Below are 18,800 nucleotides of genomic sequence, written 5' to 3'. Positions count from 1 at the left end.
TATTATGGATCTGTCCATCATGGAAACAAGAGACTTAAGAAAAATTTAGGCAGAGAAGGAGACGGCAGTGTGTGAAGGAAGGATGTCATGTGAAGACATAAACGTATGGTATACTAGCCGCATCCAAGGTGGCCGATTTATGGCGCACGCGCAGAGGTCACGCGTTAGTTATGCTGTTGTTGTTTTTCTTCTTCTTCTAGTCCGTAGAAAGAGCAACGTCGGTAGCCTTTGCTCATTAGCGCCACCGCTGTTCAGGAGAAGACTGCAACTAGTGTCGCGACCACCGGCGCGGGTATGAGTAGTCACGGCGATCTCATGATGTCACATTTGTGCGTGCCAGCTGGGCTGAGTCTAGTATATAAGAGCCTTTAAGAGCTCAGAGTTTGGGTGTTATCTGCTAATAAAGGCCTGCTGACCATGTTGTGGTCCTGAGAGGCCTTTGAAAAGAGCACTCCAGTAAAAGATCCTTCATCACCAACTCAAGTGCAAACTAGGGGTGCACAATATATCGACTCAATATCGTTATCGCGATATCACGTTGCGCGATATTATACCGGAAGTCTCGCGATAATTACGCAATATTTTGTTTACGTTGCATCCCGACCGACATGTAACCAAAGAGTATAGAAGCAACAAGAGGAGAAACTCAATAGAACATTGTGTTGCATTCAGTCCAAGATGGCGGAGCTGCACTCAATAGACTCTTCCTTTGCAAGCTGCAGCACAACGTTCTTTTGAGTTTAGCCTCTTGTTACGTCTACACTCTTTGATGCACCTCTCGAAAAATACACTTCACTTGGTAGCGTTGCAATTCCCCGACTCATTTCCTGGTTCTCATTCTCCATAAACAACATGAAATCAAGGAGAGGGTTAACTTCTCCTGCTCCAGATTTCCCACCGTGTTCAGAAAGAACAGGGGAGACACTTTGGTTCTCTCACTATAACGTTAGAGTCGCTACTCGCTCCGAAGAAAAACGCCGTCACTCTCTCACTTCTTCCTCGCTCTACCACACAAACACACCGGCTGGCTCGACGCACACACCAGCGGAGAAGTATAAACAAACATCAGCTGCGTGGAGCGCCTTGTTTAGGTGCCACTTAAATGCCTGCGCTTCTCTCTGATGATCCGAAAACGGACGTTAGAGGGAACTCAACTGAAACATCGCCGCACGGGAAGCTAGTTAACAAACACTTGGCATTAGCGTTAGCTAGTTAGCGCTACACCTGACAGCAGGTAACGTTAGCCTACCGTTAGCTAGCAGCTAACCGAGCATTTTAACCGAGTAAAAAATGAGGTTAAAATGCTGACAGCTAAACGGTGAAGAGTGTGTCTGTATGAGAGAACTGTAACACCAGACTGTAGCTGCAGCACAGACTGAGCCTTGCCAGCCTCGTGCTGCATTCAAATAAATTGTAAAATACGCTTTTCCCAGCCAGTGTTTTTTTTTTGTGTGTCGTTAACAGGAATTTACTGGTGAAATAAGATATTGTTATATGTTATTGTTATTACATTTTTTATAAATCATTACATTTTAAATATATATATATATAATTCTTTCAGTTCAGGCAACATTTTAAATGTATCATTTTAGCACTGGGAAATATGAAATCTGTTTTTGATGCGTTTTCCCATAACTTTGTTAATTTTACATATGCTTAAAAATATCTAAATTAATATCGATATCGAAATATTCATTATCGATATCGCAATATCACATTTTTTTCAATATCGTGCACCCCTAGTGCAAACTACTTTCATTTTAAGATCAACCACCTTTCATGTAGGACATCAGATTCAAAACATCCAAATTCTCCCAGCGCAACCCCAAAGCCATTACATGTGTTTGACTTGCCCCCAAAGGGCCGTGCTATTTCCTAACAATAGTTTTCTCTTTTATTCTATACCAAGGGTCTTTGATGTTTTTTAAGTCAAGGACCCCTTAACTGAATTGAGCCCCCTACTACATATATATTGTAGGAAATGAAGTTGCATATTAAACTGGGCCTACAATAACATGTAGGGCAGCCTCAAGCCTTTATACATAAAGGAGAATAGAATACTAAGCTATTAAAATACTAATTGTTGGCATAATTTTATAAATCATGTTTTAATGTTAAACATATGTGTGGCACAGTGAATCCTCAGGATGATCTGGATCTGTGGATGGCTACCTTAGTGACTACTTTACCTATAGGCCAGTAAGCTTAAATGATCAATGTTTTTTTTTTCACAAATAGGCTGATTTATATTTGCTAATAATGTTGGATTTGTGTTAATTAGCTTTTTATTGCCCCTCAGAGAAAAATACAGTTATTTCAATTGAAAGTTAAAGACGGATACAGCACAGTATTGCGTTATTTTCCGTGGCAATACTGTATGGATACACAGACGCCGAGTATGGATCTGTTATTATATATGTGTTGGTCAGTTGGTCTGCTTGACCATCCCATTTTGCAGCAAGGAAACTGAAGTGAGATGAACAAACAGATGAAATCAAACAGATGTTGACAAAAGTTTCCTTTTGGGGGACATCATTTTAAAATTGATTCCAAGTTGGGGGAAAAAAAAGGTAATAACTTGCAATACATCGCAGAATATAGCAATATGTTTAAAAATCGCAATAATACCATACCGTGACATAAGTATGGTGATGATGTCGTGTCGTGATTCCCACCCTCCCACGTATGGCCCCAAAAGTACAGCGGACTGTGCATGTACATGTCTGCAGATGCATAACCCACTTGTCTGGACTGCACAGCTTGTTTAAATACTGTAATGCATGTATTGTGAGAAGGGTAGGAGTAATCAGCTACATCTTCAGCCTACACCTTTTTCGTCACTGCTATCGTGTTTTGTTTTTAACATCCATTCGTTATGTTTTTGCCGTGTAAGCACTTACTCTAATTGATTTCATCCGAAAGCCCAAGGTAAAGATCACATCAAACCAAATGTTTGTGCCACGGAACAGACCCAGGATCCCTGAACACAGGCGTCCTCCATCACCCAGCAACTTAGATTTCATTTTCATGAAATTTTATTGTATTGTATTTTTATTGTGGCTAGCTTGTTATTGTATTGACTCCTTCCTTTTTTGGCTGTGTTCTCTGTGTTTGCCGATATTAATGCTGATAGGATCACATAGTGAGAAACTTAAGAGAGAACTAAATGTAAAATTCAGCAGAGAGATAAATGTACAACACACAGATCCAACTGCTGAAGCTGTACACCGTGACGTTCACACACTCTGAGACACACACACACACACACACACACACACACACACACACCCTTCCAACCAAGCACTCGCCACTCAGCCTTGAATGTGTACATTATTTTTGACATCAACCGTTTAAGGCGACAGTATATTTTACACAAAGTGGCATTAATGAAGTCGCTAAAGGCATGCTATCATATATTTCAAAAGCAGTGTGGACGTACAAAGGCAGTGACAGTGGGAAATACTGGGGATGTCAATTAGAATTTTATGAACGTTTTTAGATCTCTCTTATTTTTTTTAAATGATAAATGAAGTTTACTAATTTGGTCTGTGCTCTTTTCTAGACACTGCAGCTTTAATTGCTAATTGTTAACAGCGAACGAATACATTTGCATATTAATTAGCTCCCAATTTACATTTTTAATTTGCTGCCTTCAAAGGGTGTGAGATAAAAGGTCGTGTTATTTTAAATAATTTATCCGTTATTGCGAGAAAGGATGCTGAAAGGAAAACGTGGCGGTGATTTTTAACCCCTAAGAGCTCTGGAAATGCACGTTCAAAAAATACATACAATATATATTTATTAATAGTTTTTTTTGTCAGTTAATTAAATGGGCTGAGGAGAAAAGCGGTGCACTCAAACAGTTTTTTAATACAAAGCCACGTAGAGAGGCAGCGGCGCTCTGGACCGTTGAGTGAAGAATATAGAGAATACACCAGAGATGACTTCTGTGGAAGTCAAGTTTGGGAAACCAGATCTCTGTCTTCTCCTGCTGCCTGTGTGTGTGTGTGTGTGTGTGTGTGTGTGTGTGTGTGTGTGTGTGTGTGTGTGTGTGTGTGTGTGTGTGTGTGTGTGAAAGTGTGTGAGAGAGAGAGAGGGTGTGTGAGGGAGGGAACGCTTTTCTTTTTATCACTGCATTTTGTCCTCTCTCCCTCCTGACACATCAATTGATTTGGCAGCCGGCGCCTTCGGTTTCCGTCTTTCACCATGAGGCAGCGGCGAGCAGAGAGGGAGCGAACAAGTTCAGAAATTCATTAAGATGAAAAACAGCCGCCACTGTATTTCTTGCGAGGAGGAAGAAGTGCTGTGTGTGTGTGTGTGTGTGTGTGTGTGTGTGTTTGTGTGTGTGTGTGTGTGTGTGTGTGTGTGTGTGTGTGTGTGTGTGTGTGTGTGTGTGTGTGTGTGTGTGTGTGTGTGTGTGTGTGTTATGGGTAGCCAGCCAGTTGCCTGCACATTGTTGCTGAGCATCGTTCATTGGCTCAGAGCGTTTGTTTCACAAGCAGTCGCTAGCCGGACGCCAGCACACAGTGACATTTTTTTAAATTTTTTTTTCCTTTTTTTTGCAGCTGCGACAGACCAAACAAAAATTCTAGGGTGACAGCAATGCATGCAAAGTCCATTTAAAAAAAAAAAAAAAAAAAAAAAAAAAGAGAGATTAATGGAGCAAGCTGGACACCTGAAACCTTTACTCCTGCTGGAGATTTTTGAAACTTTTCTTGTCCCTGTGCTGAAAGCCAACCAGCTTCTGAAAACGCCCACCCAGGTGTACAGGGAGAGAGAGCAACAATCCTGGGCAGTGTGTGTGTGCCCAGTAACACTCACCACTGACAAGTCTGTAAAAACAGGACTCCTCCAAAAAAAAAAAAGAAGACACAGTTGATCCTGAAACCGCTAAAACGTTACAATAAACCCAATAAAATAGCCCTCGGGCGCATATTGTTTTCCTGAGGCAGTTTAAATCAGTCACGTATCTGATGATGTGTTTCTCATGAAGCAAAATAAGGAGCCGTAATGTTGCATTTGGGGGTGGGACGCAGAGCCATGCGTGGCACAGAGCCAGGAAAACATCACATACATTTGACTATTTCACAGCTTTTAATCAGGATAAGGTGTGTGGGGGGAGACACCCATCTGCATGAATCTCTAAAGAAGCCCCTTTATTTTCATACTGTGTGTATTCCTAAACAGATTTTAAATGTGTTGTCTGAAGGCAATGTTGTGGAGTCACAGTAGGATAACAATGAAGGAGATATATGATGTAAAACAATGCCCCTGGTCATTGGTTTTTGCTTTTTATATATATATATATATATATACATATATATTATAGCACTAATTAGAGCCAACTAACAGAATATAATTCCCTATAATGTTTGCCATGTAAGCTGGAGGTAAGGAATAGGACAGAATAACATCTTGAAGCCACACAAAGACGTTGTATGTCTTATGCAACGGCAGAGTGATGCATATCTCTGTTGTACAAGCAGAACAGCTTCCTAAAAATGACTCGGTCATAGTTGTTGAATTGAATTGTTTTTTTATTTCCTACATGGCACATTTATGACATGTTTTTGGAAGACTCCAATTTTCATAAAAGGGTGAAATAAAAAAATAAAAAAAAATTCACGCAGTAAACGGATTGAATACAACTGTGAAATAAGGCTGTCAAAGAGACCCGCGAATTATATTATTGGGGATCAAATCAACAACAGAAAAACAATCAATCAATAGTGTGATCTGCACTCCTCTCCTGTGTGAGCTCACAGTGACAAAAATCCTGCTCTGTTTATATCAAAGTACCGCATGTTAAAGCACACACACACATAAACACACACTCTGTTTCGGTACAACTGTGTATACGTGTGTGTGTGTGTGTGTGTGTGTGTGTGTGTGTGTGTGTGTGTGTGTGTGTGTGTGTACGTGCGTGGAGTGCGTGTGTGTGCATGTGTGTACGTGTGTGTGTACGCGTGTACATGCGTGTGTGCGTGTCTCAGTTAAGATGATTACGGGGGGAAATTCAACCACCTCTACCAATTACACACCAGCCTCTTGTATACATAAACAGTGCAATTTATGTCCCATTGATCTGTCTAATTCTTTCAACAGGAGCACATTATGGCCGCCGTCTTTTTGTCATGTGCCTTGCTCTCCTCTCTGCAGCACGAGAGCCGAGCAAAGGAAAGCCTTCCAAGTCCTTTGTACTCGGCGTGTCCCTTTGAACAATGAATCATATTTAGCAAGGAGAGAGGAAACGAGGCGCTGCTCGCAAATAAGAAGGCGGCAATCCAGAGCGCCAGCCAGGACGAGTGGGTGTAGGGAGGCAGTCAGGAGCCAGGCTTCCACTGACACGGAGCCGGGGACAGGGCTGAGACCAGAGGTTCTGGGGCCCTGAGTAGAATGGGGCACCCCTTTTATCAATTAGTCTAACGGTCCTCTTTTAATATTATTAAGCAACACTGAAAGCTAATGTGGCTTGGGAATGGGAATAGGTACTTTTTTTTTTTTTTTTTTTTTTGTATTTATAGTATGAGTGATGTGTTTGTGGTGATGAGTGAGGTGTGTGGGTGTAAGGTATGTGCATATATTTTATATTTTATAGTGTATTTTAATGCTGCAAACTGGATTGCTCCAACTAAGTTTTATTGTCAGTGACAATAAAGATCTATCTATCTATCTATCTATCTATCTATCTATCTATTTATCTAAAACCAGCTTACAGGATATTATAGTTCCTGAAAACGTGCTTTTAAGCCTTTGGTTTTTCTTTATAATATTAGCCTAAATGTTCATGTCTAAATAAGCAACGGTCAAAACAAATATTTGTCATTATTTATTAAGAGTTTAACGATCATAAACTCAGCTAATCTGCTTCATCCTGACTGCGTGGAGCCCTACAGCTTGATCACGTATGATTGGCAGGCGCCTGGCAACAGAACAAACAGAAGCTCACAACTGTCAGATCAGATCACACTTTGATTTAAATGTTTTAATTCTGACTGATGCACAGAAAGAAAAAAAAAAGGAGCCCATTTTTGCTTTCCTTCAGCTGAGCAAAACTGATTTTTTGTTGACATAAGACCCCATTGCTCAGAGTAAGGAGCTGACCGAATGGTTTACCATTTTTAAAGATGTGCATCGTGATGCATACATGTGCAAAACAACAACCCTACTCGAGTGAAAAGCATTCAAATAAAACAAATAAACTCAATAAAATCCTGAAAACAATATGTTGGGTACAATATCCTTCCTGTGAAAATACAAATGAACACACAGGAAACCACAGAGACTTCATGTTCTTAATCTGCTCACTTTTGGGGCCCCCTGGTGGTTGTGGATGGTCTCTTATTGATGTCTCCGCTAAGGATTTTGGAAATTAATATTCATTTTCACATTTAACAGTTGTCATGCTAAACATATCTTCCAGAACTGTGATCTTATGGGAGAATTCTTTGATAACAGCATTTGATATCAGGCATCAGTCTTAACCCAGACGCAGAGGTGGGCATCCCCTCCAATAATGAATGCTCAGGTACATGTCTGATACATAACAAATATCGACATGAATAACGTTTGGGTTGCAGTAAGGGTCTGGGGTGGAACATGCTTATATATATATATATATATATATATATATATATATATATATATATAAAAAAAAAAAAAGAAAAACTGGATTCCTCCCATGTGACAGAACCTGATTTTGCCATCATCTATAAAAGGAGGCTTTCAACAAAAAAAAACCCAAAAAATCCTGTTTTGCTTGTCAGTAGAAAAAAAAACAAAAAAAACAATCTGTGTTTTCCACCATCCGCACAAATCTGCCACCTCCGGTGATTGATGCAGTCAAATTAGATGTATGTGGAACACTGGCTCTGGCAAATGAACACATCAACTGATGACCAGCTGTTTCTAATTATTATACACTGGTTAATTAGGACTCCGTGTCACCATCAACGGCGGCGGTAAACTGTGTGAAATTCATAATTCATGCGCTGGCGTCCAATGAGCCTCCCTGATCAAACCGGTACAGTGTGGCATGGATGGAGAGGCCGTGCGGAAAGAGACTGGGGAGGGAGGATGCTGCCAAATATCTGTGTGTGTGTGTGTGTGTGTGTGTGTGTGTGTGTGTGTGTGTGTTCGCGCCTCTCCCTCACACCTCCTGCCTCTCCCCCCCTCCCCCTGTCTTTCTCTCAGCAGGGGGTGTGTGTAGGTGGCGGTGTGAAATGTCTGGATCTCAAAGGTAAGCTGAACGCCTCGCTCCGTCATTATTAAATATGATTGAGGACTTTATGTGACACTCGTGATACACTGAATGATTTTGCAATGTTTTACATATTCAATCAAAGTGTAATTATAGAAAAGAAATGTTATAACAGACCAAAAATATATATATTTTTTAAATACATTTATATTTATCAAATTGACAGACAATAAGACATTTGTGATGTATACATTTCTATTTTTGATACGTTATCTCCATATACGTCACACAAAGAGTTGTAGCGAGCAGTGTGTTGGTTTATTGAAATGAGTGAGTGCATATCGCAGTTATTTACTTATTTTCATGTGTTTATCAAAAACCCTGTGCCATTAAAAACCCTAAATGGGACTTTTGGGTTGCTGGGTTGTCACCATCCCTGGACTCTATGGGGTGGATCATTCTACGTCTTCCTGATGCAGTTTCACATGTATGGGATTGTGATCATATGGTAACATATGAAACAACACAGAATAAGGCAGATCACTAGGAAGAAAATAACACCAAGAAAATCCTTCAAAGTATTTGATTTTCTAACCCAAATTGTAAACCTAATGCATATTCCGGCCTTCATTCTTTACTAATCTCAACCCATTACTCTAACTCCGATACTAACCCTAAACCCAAACTACAGTAGATGTGATCGTATCCTGTACATTCAATCTAAATCTGAATCCTAAACCACAAACTTGAATCTAACCCTTACACTGAACTAACCCTAATCCTAAACTAAATTTAATTTGTAGCTCTCACATTAAATAAACCTAATCTTAGTTTAAATCTGTAACCTAAACTAAATTTCATTCTAGTTCTTAAAACTAAAACTCATCCCAGCTGGAATCCTAAATCTCCGAACGCTGGACATAGGGCTGCATGATATGAGGAAAATATGCCGATGAATATCGCTATAACGATATTATTTGCGATAAATAAAACGATATTAAAGTGTACTCACTTCTGCAGTTCTGCTGCTTTCAGTATTCTGCTAAAACACAACACATTGCTTGTTGAATTTAAAACAAATGAAAGGAAATAATTTCCAACTTTCTTTTATTGAGCAAAAAAAGTCTCTTTTCGCGATGTGTCGCGGCCTTTTGCGAGGTGGTGATTGCGCCAGTTGATATCGCGATGACGATAGACAAGCGATATATTGTGCAGCCCTAGCTGGACAGAATGTCCTCGCTTTGAAGGTGGAAGGGCTGTGCCAGTTGTTGAGAAGTGCAGCAGCAGACACGTGTGCATGCAGCAGCAGTGGAAAGTTGTGTGCGATGCCATGATGGGCGTCACCGTCGTCACGCACTGATGACATCTGACTGCGGGTGTCGCTGCCTTATTATCTTCCCGACGCAGGGCGGATTAGAAAAATGGGATTTCAGATGGCTCTTCCTTGCACCCCACACGCCCTCTGCCATCACTCAGTTAAGTGATTATTGTTAAAACACAGGGAAAAAAAGCATTTTGGAAATAATTATGATAGTAATTATCATATCCCCCTTCTTGGCCAGGGAGATAAGAATGAGAGAGAGAGAGAGAGAGAGAGAGAGAGAGAGAGAGAGAGAGAGAGAGAGAGAAGAAAGTCCCGTGGATGTGTTTGAGCAGTCTCAGTTTGAAGTCGCAGGAGTGTGACTCCCTGATCAGGGTTGGAGTAAGAGTAATCAGATTACCAAGTCTGAACTGTGATTCCTTAAATGCATTAAGGGGCACACATCAAAGATGAAATTACTTCAAAAAGACATGGGGCATGAAAAGCGACACATCACAGTAATCTGATTACAGCATGGTCCCAGTGATCCCTGGTAATCACTCCTGAAAACACAAAAGTGACTTAACAACAAAGGGATTAGTGGCCGGATTACAAAAATAAAAAGTAATGTTCAGATGACAGACAAAAATGAATGACCTAACTTTGGCCATATTTTTACTGTAACCATTCAAACGCTGGCATATGGTTATGAGTATTTGTGCCCGCCTTAACAACAACAACAACAACAACAACAACAACAACAACATTGGCTATATGAGTTAACCAGGCGCTAACCTGACAGGCCCAGTACAGCTCACCAACAGCTGGCCCACTGCCAGAGCTTTCTGGGTGGAACTCATGCTTTAGAATGTATGGCAAGACATTGACATAACCAGATTAATTAAAGGTGCTGTAGGTAGGATTGTGAAGATCCAGGACTTAGCCCAAAAAATTTGAACATCAACAACTTCTCAGTCCCTTCCCCCTTTCCACTAAAGCCCAAAACGGTCTCCTAAGCCCCTCCCACCACAATGACTACTTCATATACTTTTTTGGGTTGTTTAATCAATACCAATTCTTCACATTTTACAAAAGTTTCAAATGTAGCATCAAACGGAAATACTCAAGTAAACTGCACCTACAAAGTAACTGTACCTAAGTAAATGTACTGGAATTCCACCTCTGGGTTCAAGTGAATAAGACTACAGTGTTTATTCATTGTCATACATTGTCATACATTATACATACGTGTATTGTGCATTTCATACTCAATGTGACTTTGGAGGTAAAGTTGAATTTCAGTTGCTGCATAGAAATGTGTTGTTTTGTAAGATTGCACATCTTCTGCAGGCCGTCAGTAATCAATGATTAAAGCATTCACATGTTGGAGGTCCAATCACCAAAGCCTGCCCGATGTTCCTCTAACTGGAGCTGTCATTATTTCTGTTTTCTCATCAAGTCTCAGAACTGTATTAAAAGAAAAACATGCACACAGATAAACTTTGCCCATAAAGGAAGCTGTTTTGTCGTGTTTTATTTTTTTTGCGGAAATGTTCATTTCAGAAAAAGGATAAAGCGCATTTAGAGCCGTGCAATTTTGCCTGTTAGCAAACAGCCTCCCAATTATCTTCCGTTTGATTGCTTGCCTCTATCAAGGTGAGCGATTAGACCACCGCTCCTGTGAAGCTCTGGAAGTCGTTCTGAAATCGCTGCACTTTGATTTCATCAATCTGCAGGCAGCCCAACTGGAAGAAAATGTGAGTTTTATGAGCAAAACTTATTTTCCTCATCTTCGCATCTTCCAATACAGTTTCATATTCAGGCCTATCCCCTGTATCAGATTAGAGGCAATTTTTTTTCCTTCCAAAAGAACTTCATAACATTCCTGTCAAATTTGGGCCTTGCTTTCTTCATTTTTTCTCCTTCACTGTTTTTTTTCTCTTCCAGGGAGCATCGTCCTTGCTGGATATGATTTTGTACTATGAATCTACAACCCATCTTGACATTTCTGACAACAGCAGTATGGGAACATTGTGTTGGAGGGCCCTCGCTCATTTGATAAAGCAGGTTGGCTGACGCAGTGGAATAGTAATCTTTTCTTGTAGGCTTTCTCTGGGCCATAATGTACATCCTAGAAAGTGAGTTTGTCGCACATTACATGGTTTGAAGATGCAGGGCAGAGCAAACGGGGTAAGAAGTTCTCCCACTGTGAACGCCAGCATAGACACATCAAAACACACGCGCAGCATTACTGCAGCATCGCAGATAGCATTAGCAGGCATAACTGATTAGCTGTGGGGTGAGAAACAATCGGGCCAAATGTTACCGCTGACTGACTTCCGTGTCTGTGCGATCAAAGCGGGACAGGATGAGGGAACACAATGTCCCACAATGACTTTGAGCGTGACTTTGAGTTAAGATTATTTCGTCAAATATATGAGGGCTCTCTCTCTCTCTGCGCCAATCGGCGTGGAGTTCTTGGAATAAACTTTAAAACCTTTTAAACAGTTTTCACTTCACTTCCTTGGTATCTTCAGTCTAGGGATCGACCAATTATCGGCCTGGCTGATCATCGGGGCAGTTAATTGGCAATTTGCAGATTATCTGTATTGGTGTTTTATTTTACCGATAAAATTCATTGTTATAAAGTCTGCAACACTACAAACTGTAAGCATGTTTAGACTTCAGGAAGCTCTTTTTGTTTTCATTCATAATTTAAAGGTGCAGTAGGTAAGACTTATAAAACTAACTTCCTTTCATATTTGCTGAAACGGACTCTATGTTCCAGTACAGGGTTCATACGTTTTGAAAAAAACTGGAAAAGTTATGGAATTTGAAAAATGCAAATTTCAGGACTGGAAGGGTTTTGGAAAAATAAAAAGACCCAGAAAGTTTTGGAAAAATCATGGAATTTTTTTTTTTAACACAGCACAATAATACACGATTAATAAAAAAAATCGTTGAATAAAAACTATATTTCATGTCGTCTTAACCTTAACGTTGTATTCGGGGCGCGATATTATTATATTAATTCCACTATGAACCACATAAATTGTCATTCATTTTATTGTTAAACCTCTGAGGGTAAACTTTAACACATATTTTTATTCTTATTGTATAATGTCGACTGACATTTTCAGGAATACATAGTCATGAAAATTTGCCAAAAAGTCATGGAAAAGTATTGGTTAAAATGCGTATGAATCCTGCCAGTAGAACTACATGAAGCAGGTCATTAAAAAACAAAAAAAATCCAGCTCCTCTGGCTCCACCTACAGCCTGGAGTGCGATTTGCAAAAATCCACCGCTCCCTGTTCAGATGCACCAATCAGGGCCGGGGGGGTCTAACTGCGTGTCAATCACTGCTCAGGCACACACATTAATTCTCCCTTGTGGGGGGAGGGACTTAGGAGACCGTTTTGGCTAAGTCCTGGATCTTCCCAATCCTACCTACAGCACCTTTAATTGACTGTGTGTTATGTTTAGAATTTCGGTTGTATTACACATTTGCTTAAAGCATTTAAACCAACTTTTGGGTTGGAGTTTGAGTGAAAGATTTTAGGTTAGTAGAAGGGTTAATTGTGTCGTGAATATTTGTCCTTGACCTTGACGTTTTATTTCTCTGATTCTCTGCTTTGTTTTAACAACGCTCTCTCTCTTCAGTCAGTCTCTAGCTAGCTCCACCATATAGGCCTACTGTGCTTACGGGCGCTCGTTGAGCCTCTGGGCCGGCTCAGACCGCTGTAACTTTTCTCTGTAAATAGGTTTGTCTCGTCGCAAGTCTTTGAAGCTTTTAATAAATCTTTTTAAAGTGGTAAATAAATCCAACTGCCCCATGAACATTCTTAGTAGGGGACACCCCTAGAGTATAATGGCCTACTGACTACCTTCTGCACTTTTCTTTTTCGACGAGCCTGAGTGATAGCGAAGCCCTAGCCTGGGTAAACCATGACAAACTTCCGGCAAATTTGTCAACCAGGCTAGCGCAGCCCTGTCTTCCACTAAACATTGTTCTTTCTCTTCTTTTGGGAAGATATGACATTCTAGTTTTGAACTGTTTCTTTGTGCAACTGTCTGTATTCATTGTATACCTGCACTGTGTGTGTGTGTGTGTGTGTGTGTGTGTGTGTGTGTGTGTGTGTGTGTGTTTGTTTCAGAGTGTGCGTCTGTCCAGACTGGATGTGTGTAACGTGCCCATGGTTGACTACCCGTCCCAGGCTCTATCTAAAGCTCTGCTGACGAGCCGGCTCACTGTGCTGCACCTTCACAATGCCCAGCTCAGCGGCATGCCTCTATACACACTGGGTATGACGTACACACACACACACACACACACACACACACAAGCAATTTTCCTTTACTGAACACTCTTTTGTGAGTTTGTTAAATAATTTCCACGTGCAAGTGTGGACTGTGAGTGTAAATTCATGCGTGCCTATGCAGTAGTAAGTGTGTGTGGGTGGGTGTGTCCTCCGGCCAGCAGGACCAGATTTTGACCTGTGACCCTCTCTGCAGGTCTGGACCCGGATTACAGGCCTAATCTCTTACTTGTCACTTTACACACCGCTGCACACATCTATAAAGGCTCTGGCAGCCAGGAAACGCACGCACGCGCGCACACACACACACACACACACACACACACACACACACACACACACACACACACACACACACACACACACACACACACACATATATATTCACTATACACACAACATTTAAAACTGAGATACACATTCATGTTTTTTTATTTTTATTTTACATTTGATCTCGACACCACACACTTGTACACACGCACTTTGTTACCCAAAAATGAACAAAAGTGTCACAAAGCATAACAACTCCGGCCAGGTCTGTCCTCTCTCACCTTCATTGATTCTTTGATTGATTGATTCTGTCTCTGAACCGTATCCATGGCGATGGAGAAGGGCAATGAGCGAGTGGGATATTGAGTGTATGACACATCAACCCCTACACATATACACAATAAGTGGATGAGTACACACATATACTGTAAATACACTCACCACAGGTGAACCCAACACTAACAGCGGATATGAGTGCTGTACATGGACACGCACACACACACACACACACACACACACACACACACACACACGGACAGTCGTGTGCAACTGGGGTGGTTAATACTATACCCCGTTTACACGTACATGGTTATTTTGTAGTGCTGTCAAATGATTAAAATATTTAATCGCGATTAATCACATTAATGTCATAGTTAACTCACAATTAATCGCAATTAATCGCACATTTTTATCTATTCTAAATGTCTTGATTTCTTTTTGTCCTATTATTTTTTCTCATTTTAATGCTCTTATAAACATGGAAAAGTGGATCGGCTTGCTTTGTGCTTTTGTTGCCTGGCTTTGACAAAGGGGCGGAGAATTGGAATCAGCTGTGTGCTCGGCCATCAGCTGTGTGCTCGCCCATCAGCTGTGTGCTTGGCCATCACGTGGTATTTCAGACTGGACGTGCTGTGATGATAGCTCAGTTCACAACCACAAAACACACAGATCACTTTGGTCTTGTCTGTTAATGGAACAATTTGCAACTTTTTTAAAGTAAACTTTCCATTCAGAATCTTATTGGCATCCCTTTCGGCGTCTTGCGCTTGCCATCCACTCAAGACGTAACGTTAGCCTACTACTCTTTTGCCGGCTCCAAGCCCAAACAAGTGTGTGCGGTGTGCCTGTTGTTTAGTTTTCAGTCTAGCTAGATCCGGTGTGGTGTTGTAGTTTTTCTAACGTTACTAGTTGTTGCAACAGCATGTGAAAAAAACTACAAAGTTTGCTAGGCCAAAAAGAACGTTAATCTCACGATAAAAAAATGTACGCCGTTAAAATGGGTTTGCGTTAACGCTGTTAATAACGCGTTTAACTGACAGCACTATTAACTAACTAAAAACTGGGACGTTTCCCTTTATTTGTGCCCTTTGTTTACACGCAAACGGAGAATTCGCCTCTGAAAACTATTCTTTCTAAAACGTCCGGCCAGAGTGGAGATTTTGGAAAACCTTTTTTCCACGTTTGCATGTAAACTGAGACAAACGGAGGTTTAGGCATAGACAGTATATAAACTGGAGCAACAGATCCCGTAGTCTGGACGGAGACCAGTGAAGGATATTAGAAGTCTCTTTTCCGGTGCTGGCTGAGAGTTACTGAGCAGCCTCCAACTGAGCTTGAAGACGTAGATGTGACGTGAGCAACCTGTCTGAAAGTTGGAAGTCTTCTTACAGTAATTAAACTTAAAGGTGCAATATGTAATATTGTATGTAATACTGGCAGCTAGCGGTTAAAATAGTTACTGCACTACCAATTCAAAATACTGGAGAGTCGTTTCCCCCGCCCCCTCCTGCCCAGACTCCAAGTTCACGTTGGTTGCCAGGCTGAGACCGCAGCATTCACAACAATGTTGCTAGACGCTTTTCTCACATAGCCAGACGTTACTCCACAGCACAGCAGAGTAGCTAATGTTAGATGCTAGTCTCACATAGCCAGACATTACTCCACAGCACAGCGCAGTAGCTAACGGTAGATGCTAGTCTCACATAGCCAGACATTACTCCACAGCACAGCAGAGTAGCTAACGTTAGATGCTAGTCTCACATAGCCAGACATTACTCCACAGCACAGCGGAGTAGCTAACGGTAGATGCTAGTCTCACATAGCCAGACGTTACTCCACAGCACAGCGGAGTAGCTAACGGTAGATGCTGGCTATATTGACAGTCATAAAAGCCCGTGCTCACGCGGAGCTCTGTAACCAACTGACAGACACACCTTTTCGGCTTAAAATTACAGTATGAACCACTAAAAACACAACAACCTCACTGTCCTCTCCACACGCCAGTCAGGCACACTTCCTCGGCTTAAAATTACAATACGAACCGCTAAAAATACCACTACCTTGCCGACTGAACACACTTCATTGGCTTAGAATTACGGCAACAATCGCTAAACACACTGCAAACTCACAGTCCCCTCTTCCCGATTTACAGCCCCCCTCTCGTGGTTTAAAATAACTCACCGCTGAACTACACGTTGTAAACAGCCATGGGCTGCCTGCCTGGTCCTCCCGGTAACGTTAACAGTTAGCAGGGTTAGCATGGCGGCGTTAGCCAGGACCAGTTGGGATCACTTTACTGGCTATATCTCAATTGTTTTTGCGAGTAACCAACTTGGGTACTCTAGCTATATAATTCAATGTGAGTACACAAATGTTGAAATGACAAAAAATGCCCGCCCCTAGTAGCCGTGATAAATTAGCCTGAAGCTAATGCTAACCTGTTCAGGAGAAAATAAGCCAACTCTGCGTCCTTTTGGGATCTAAGCTGTCTCCATCTTTCAAATACATCTCCAATATTTACCAGGGGGTTGTTACGTCTCTGGTCACGCAACTGTTAGAAACATGCTGTTTTCTTTTTTTATGTCATGTAGAATCTATCTCCGTTGATCTTGTTGGTTTGTTTGCTGCTTTCATGGCTGTACTACCGTTACAGCTGTAGCGCGCTGGGTTTACGTTTTTACAGGTATATCTGGCAACCCGGCCTGCCTGTCAAACTGGGCCGTTGATAACAACACACAGATCAAAACATAAACATAAATTCCGTCACGGAATGTAAATTTCAAAAATAAAAAATACTGACATTAGCATTGTTGTCAGAAAAGATAGTATTTCAGTTTAACATGTTTCCTTAATATCTGATGAGGCATTGGTGTCATTTTTGGATTTATTACAGTACAAATATTACATATTGGACCTTTAAACAGCTAATGTAAGTCCAAACTGCCTGTGAGCTTCTCCTGTACTATACAGTAATTCCTCTACTATGTGACAGTAAGTCTCGTGGTTATGACCCAATCATTCCCAATCCTATTTTTACAAAAACATCTGCTACGGAGCCTTGTATACGTTGTCGTGTTTCTTTAGAAATAAACAATGGACAAATTGAGTCTTTAAACGCTTCAGATGTAAAGTTATTCGCTGTCAAAGTGACGTCCATATGAATGGCAGTCGGCGGGTGAGTGCTTGTTAGCAACAAAATTGCGCCATAGGAGTTACGCATTGTGAGGAGAGGCTTACCCCCTTAGGTTTAGGCAGCCGAGGAAGTGAGGAAGAGAAGAGAGAGGAAGTGATTGGTTGCTGTTGTTGCTATTTTGGGGATTCTGATTGGCTAACATGGGCTTGAGCTTCTTGTTACACCGCCACCTACAGGTCTGTCATGCTCCTGACGGCATATATACACGGCGACGTGTAAACGGACGCTTTTCTGAAAACTGACAGCTATGCATGATGTTGTTTTTGAAAACGGAGAGGTTGAAATGTCTGTTTATGAAAATAGCCGGCCACGTGTAAACGTAGCACTAGACTTAAGGTGCTGAGCTAGATAGGGATGTAGCAGTAATAATCATTATTATAATCATTATTTTTTGATTAAATAATCAAATAAAACCCAAATACAATGATTTTTTGTTTTTTCATTTTTTTTTCATTGTAATAGCTGATTGGATGTCATGGTAAAATAACCCCCGTTTCTGACTCTGCTTTGGGACAAAAAAAATCTGAGAACACAGCCTGTCATCTCCTCTCAGCTGGGAGCAGAAAAAGAACCAAATGGACGCAGTATGCTGCCCACTCTTCCCAACAGCAACTTGTTCCTCCAACATTTTCAGCCATTTCCTGGATCTCTTTGATATTTGAGGGTCTCACAGCCCACCTCGTCCTCCCGTGCTCATCTCTCATCCCACCCCATCCTCTCTGCCTTAACCGAGCACACCGCCACCTCCCCTTTTTCCCTCCCGGCGGGGGGTCCCAGCTGAGGATCATTGCCTTCGATCGGAGGGGCCTCTGATTGCGGGATTGGGTGCTCGTGGTGGACTCGACCGGATCAATCCCACCGATTCAACCATTTGGTTCCCACTGTGCCTGATGACAATGTTGGCATTCCACATGCAGCCCAACAGGCTTGATCAAATCTGCGGCATCGATCTGGATGCAAGGGCAGCGAGGGCCCAGGCAACACGGGCCACACGTGTACCGCAGTAGACTGCACATTACACAGCTACACAGAGAATGCCCAAAACACGCAGATGAATACAAGATATATCTCCAAACAACCATCAAAGATTTAATAATGGATTCTTACAATGGCGTGCACACTAACATTTTGGAGAGAGGGCCTGAAAGTTGTCAGGTGTTTTGTAACACACCCTGTGCTGAGGAGTTACAACTCCTTCAACAATGGCTGCTTCATGTTAGAATGGTGGGAATGCCACTT

The 18,800-nt window shown here is 41.5% G+C and overlaps 1 protein-coding gene across 1 annotated transcript in view; it reads left to right on the top strand.

Moving 5' to 3' along the window:
• The first annotated feature begins 13,689 nt into the window (after positions 1–13,689).
• si:dkey-288a3.2 (protein phosphatase 1 regulatory subunit 37) overlaps positions 13,690–18,800 on the top strand; it is a 50,274-nt gene continuing 45,163 nt past the window's right edge. The window contains exon 1 of the mRNA XM_028565180.1: positions 13,690–13,805. Coding sequence (XP_028420981.1) covers positions 13,697–13,805 — 109 coding nt within the window. The 5' untranslated portion in view covers positions 13,690–13,696. The remainder of the gene's footprint in view (positions 13,806–18,800) is intronic.

Source organism: Perca flavescens, chromosome 20 (assembly GCF_004354835.1).
Source record: "Perca flavescens isolate YP-PL-M2 chromosome 20, PFLA_1.0, whole genome shotgun sequence".
Classification (NCBI taxonomy): domain Eukaryota; kingdom Metazoa; phylum Chordata; class Actinopteri; order Perciformes; family Percidae; genus Perca; species Perca flavescens.
This window is presented reverse-complemented; position numbering and strand designations above follow the sequence as displayed.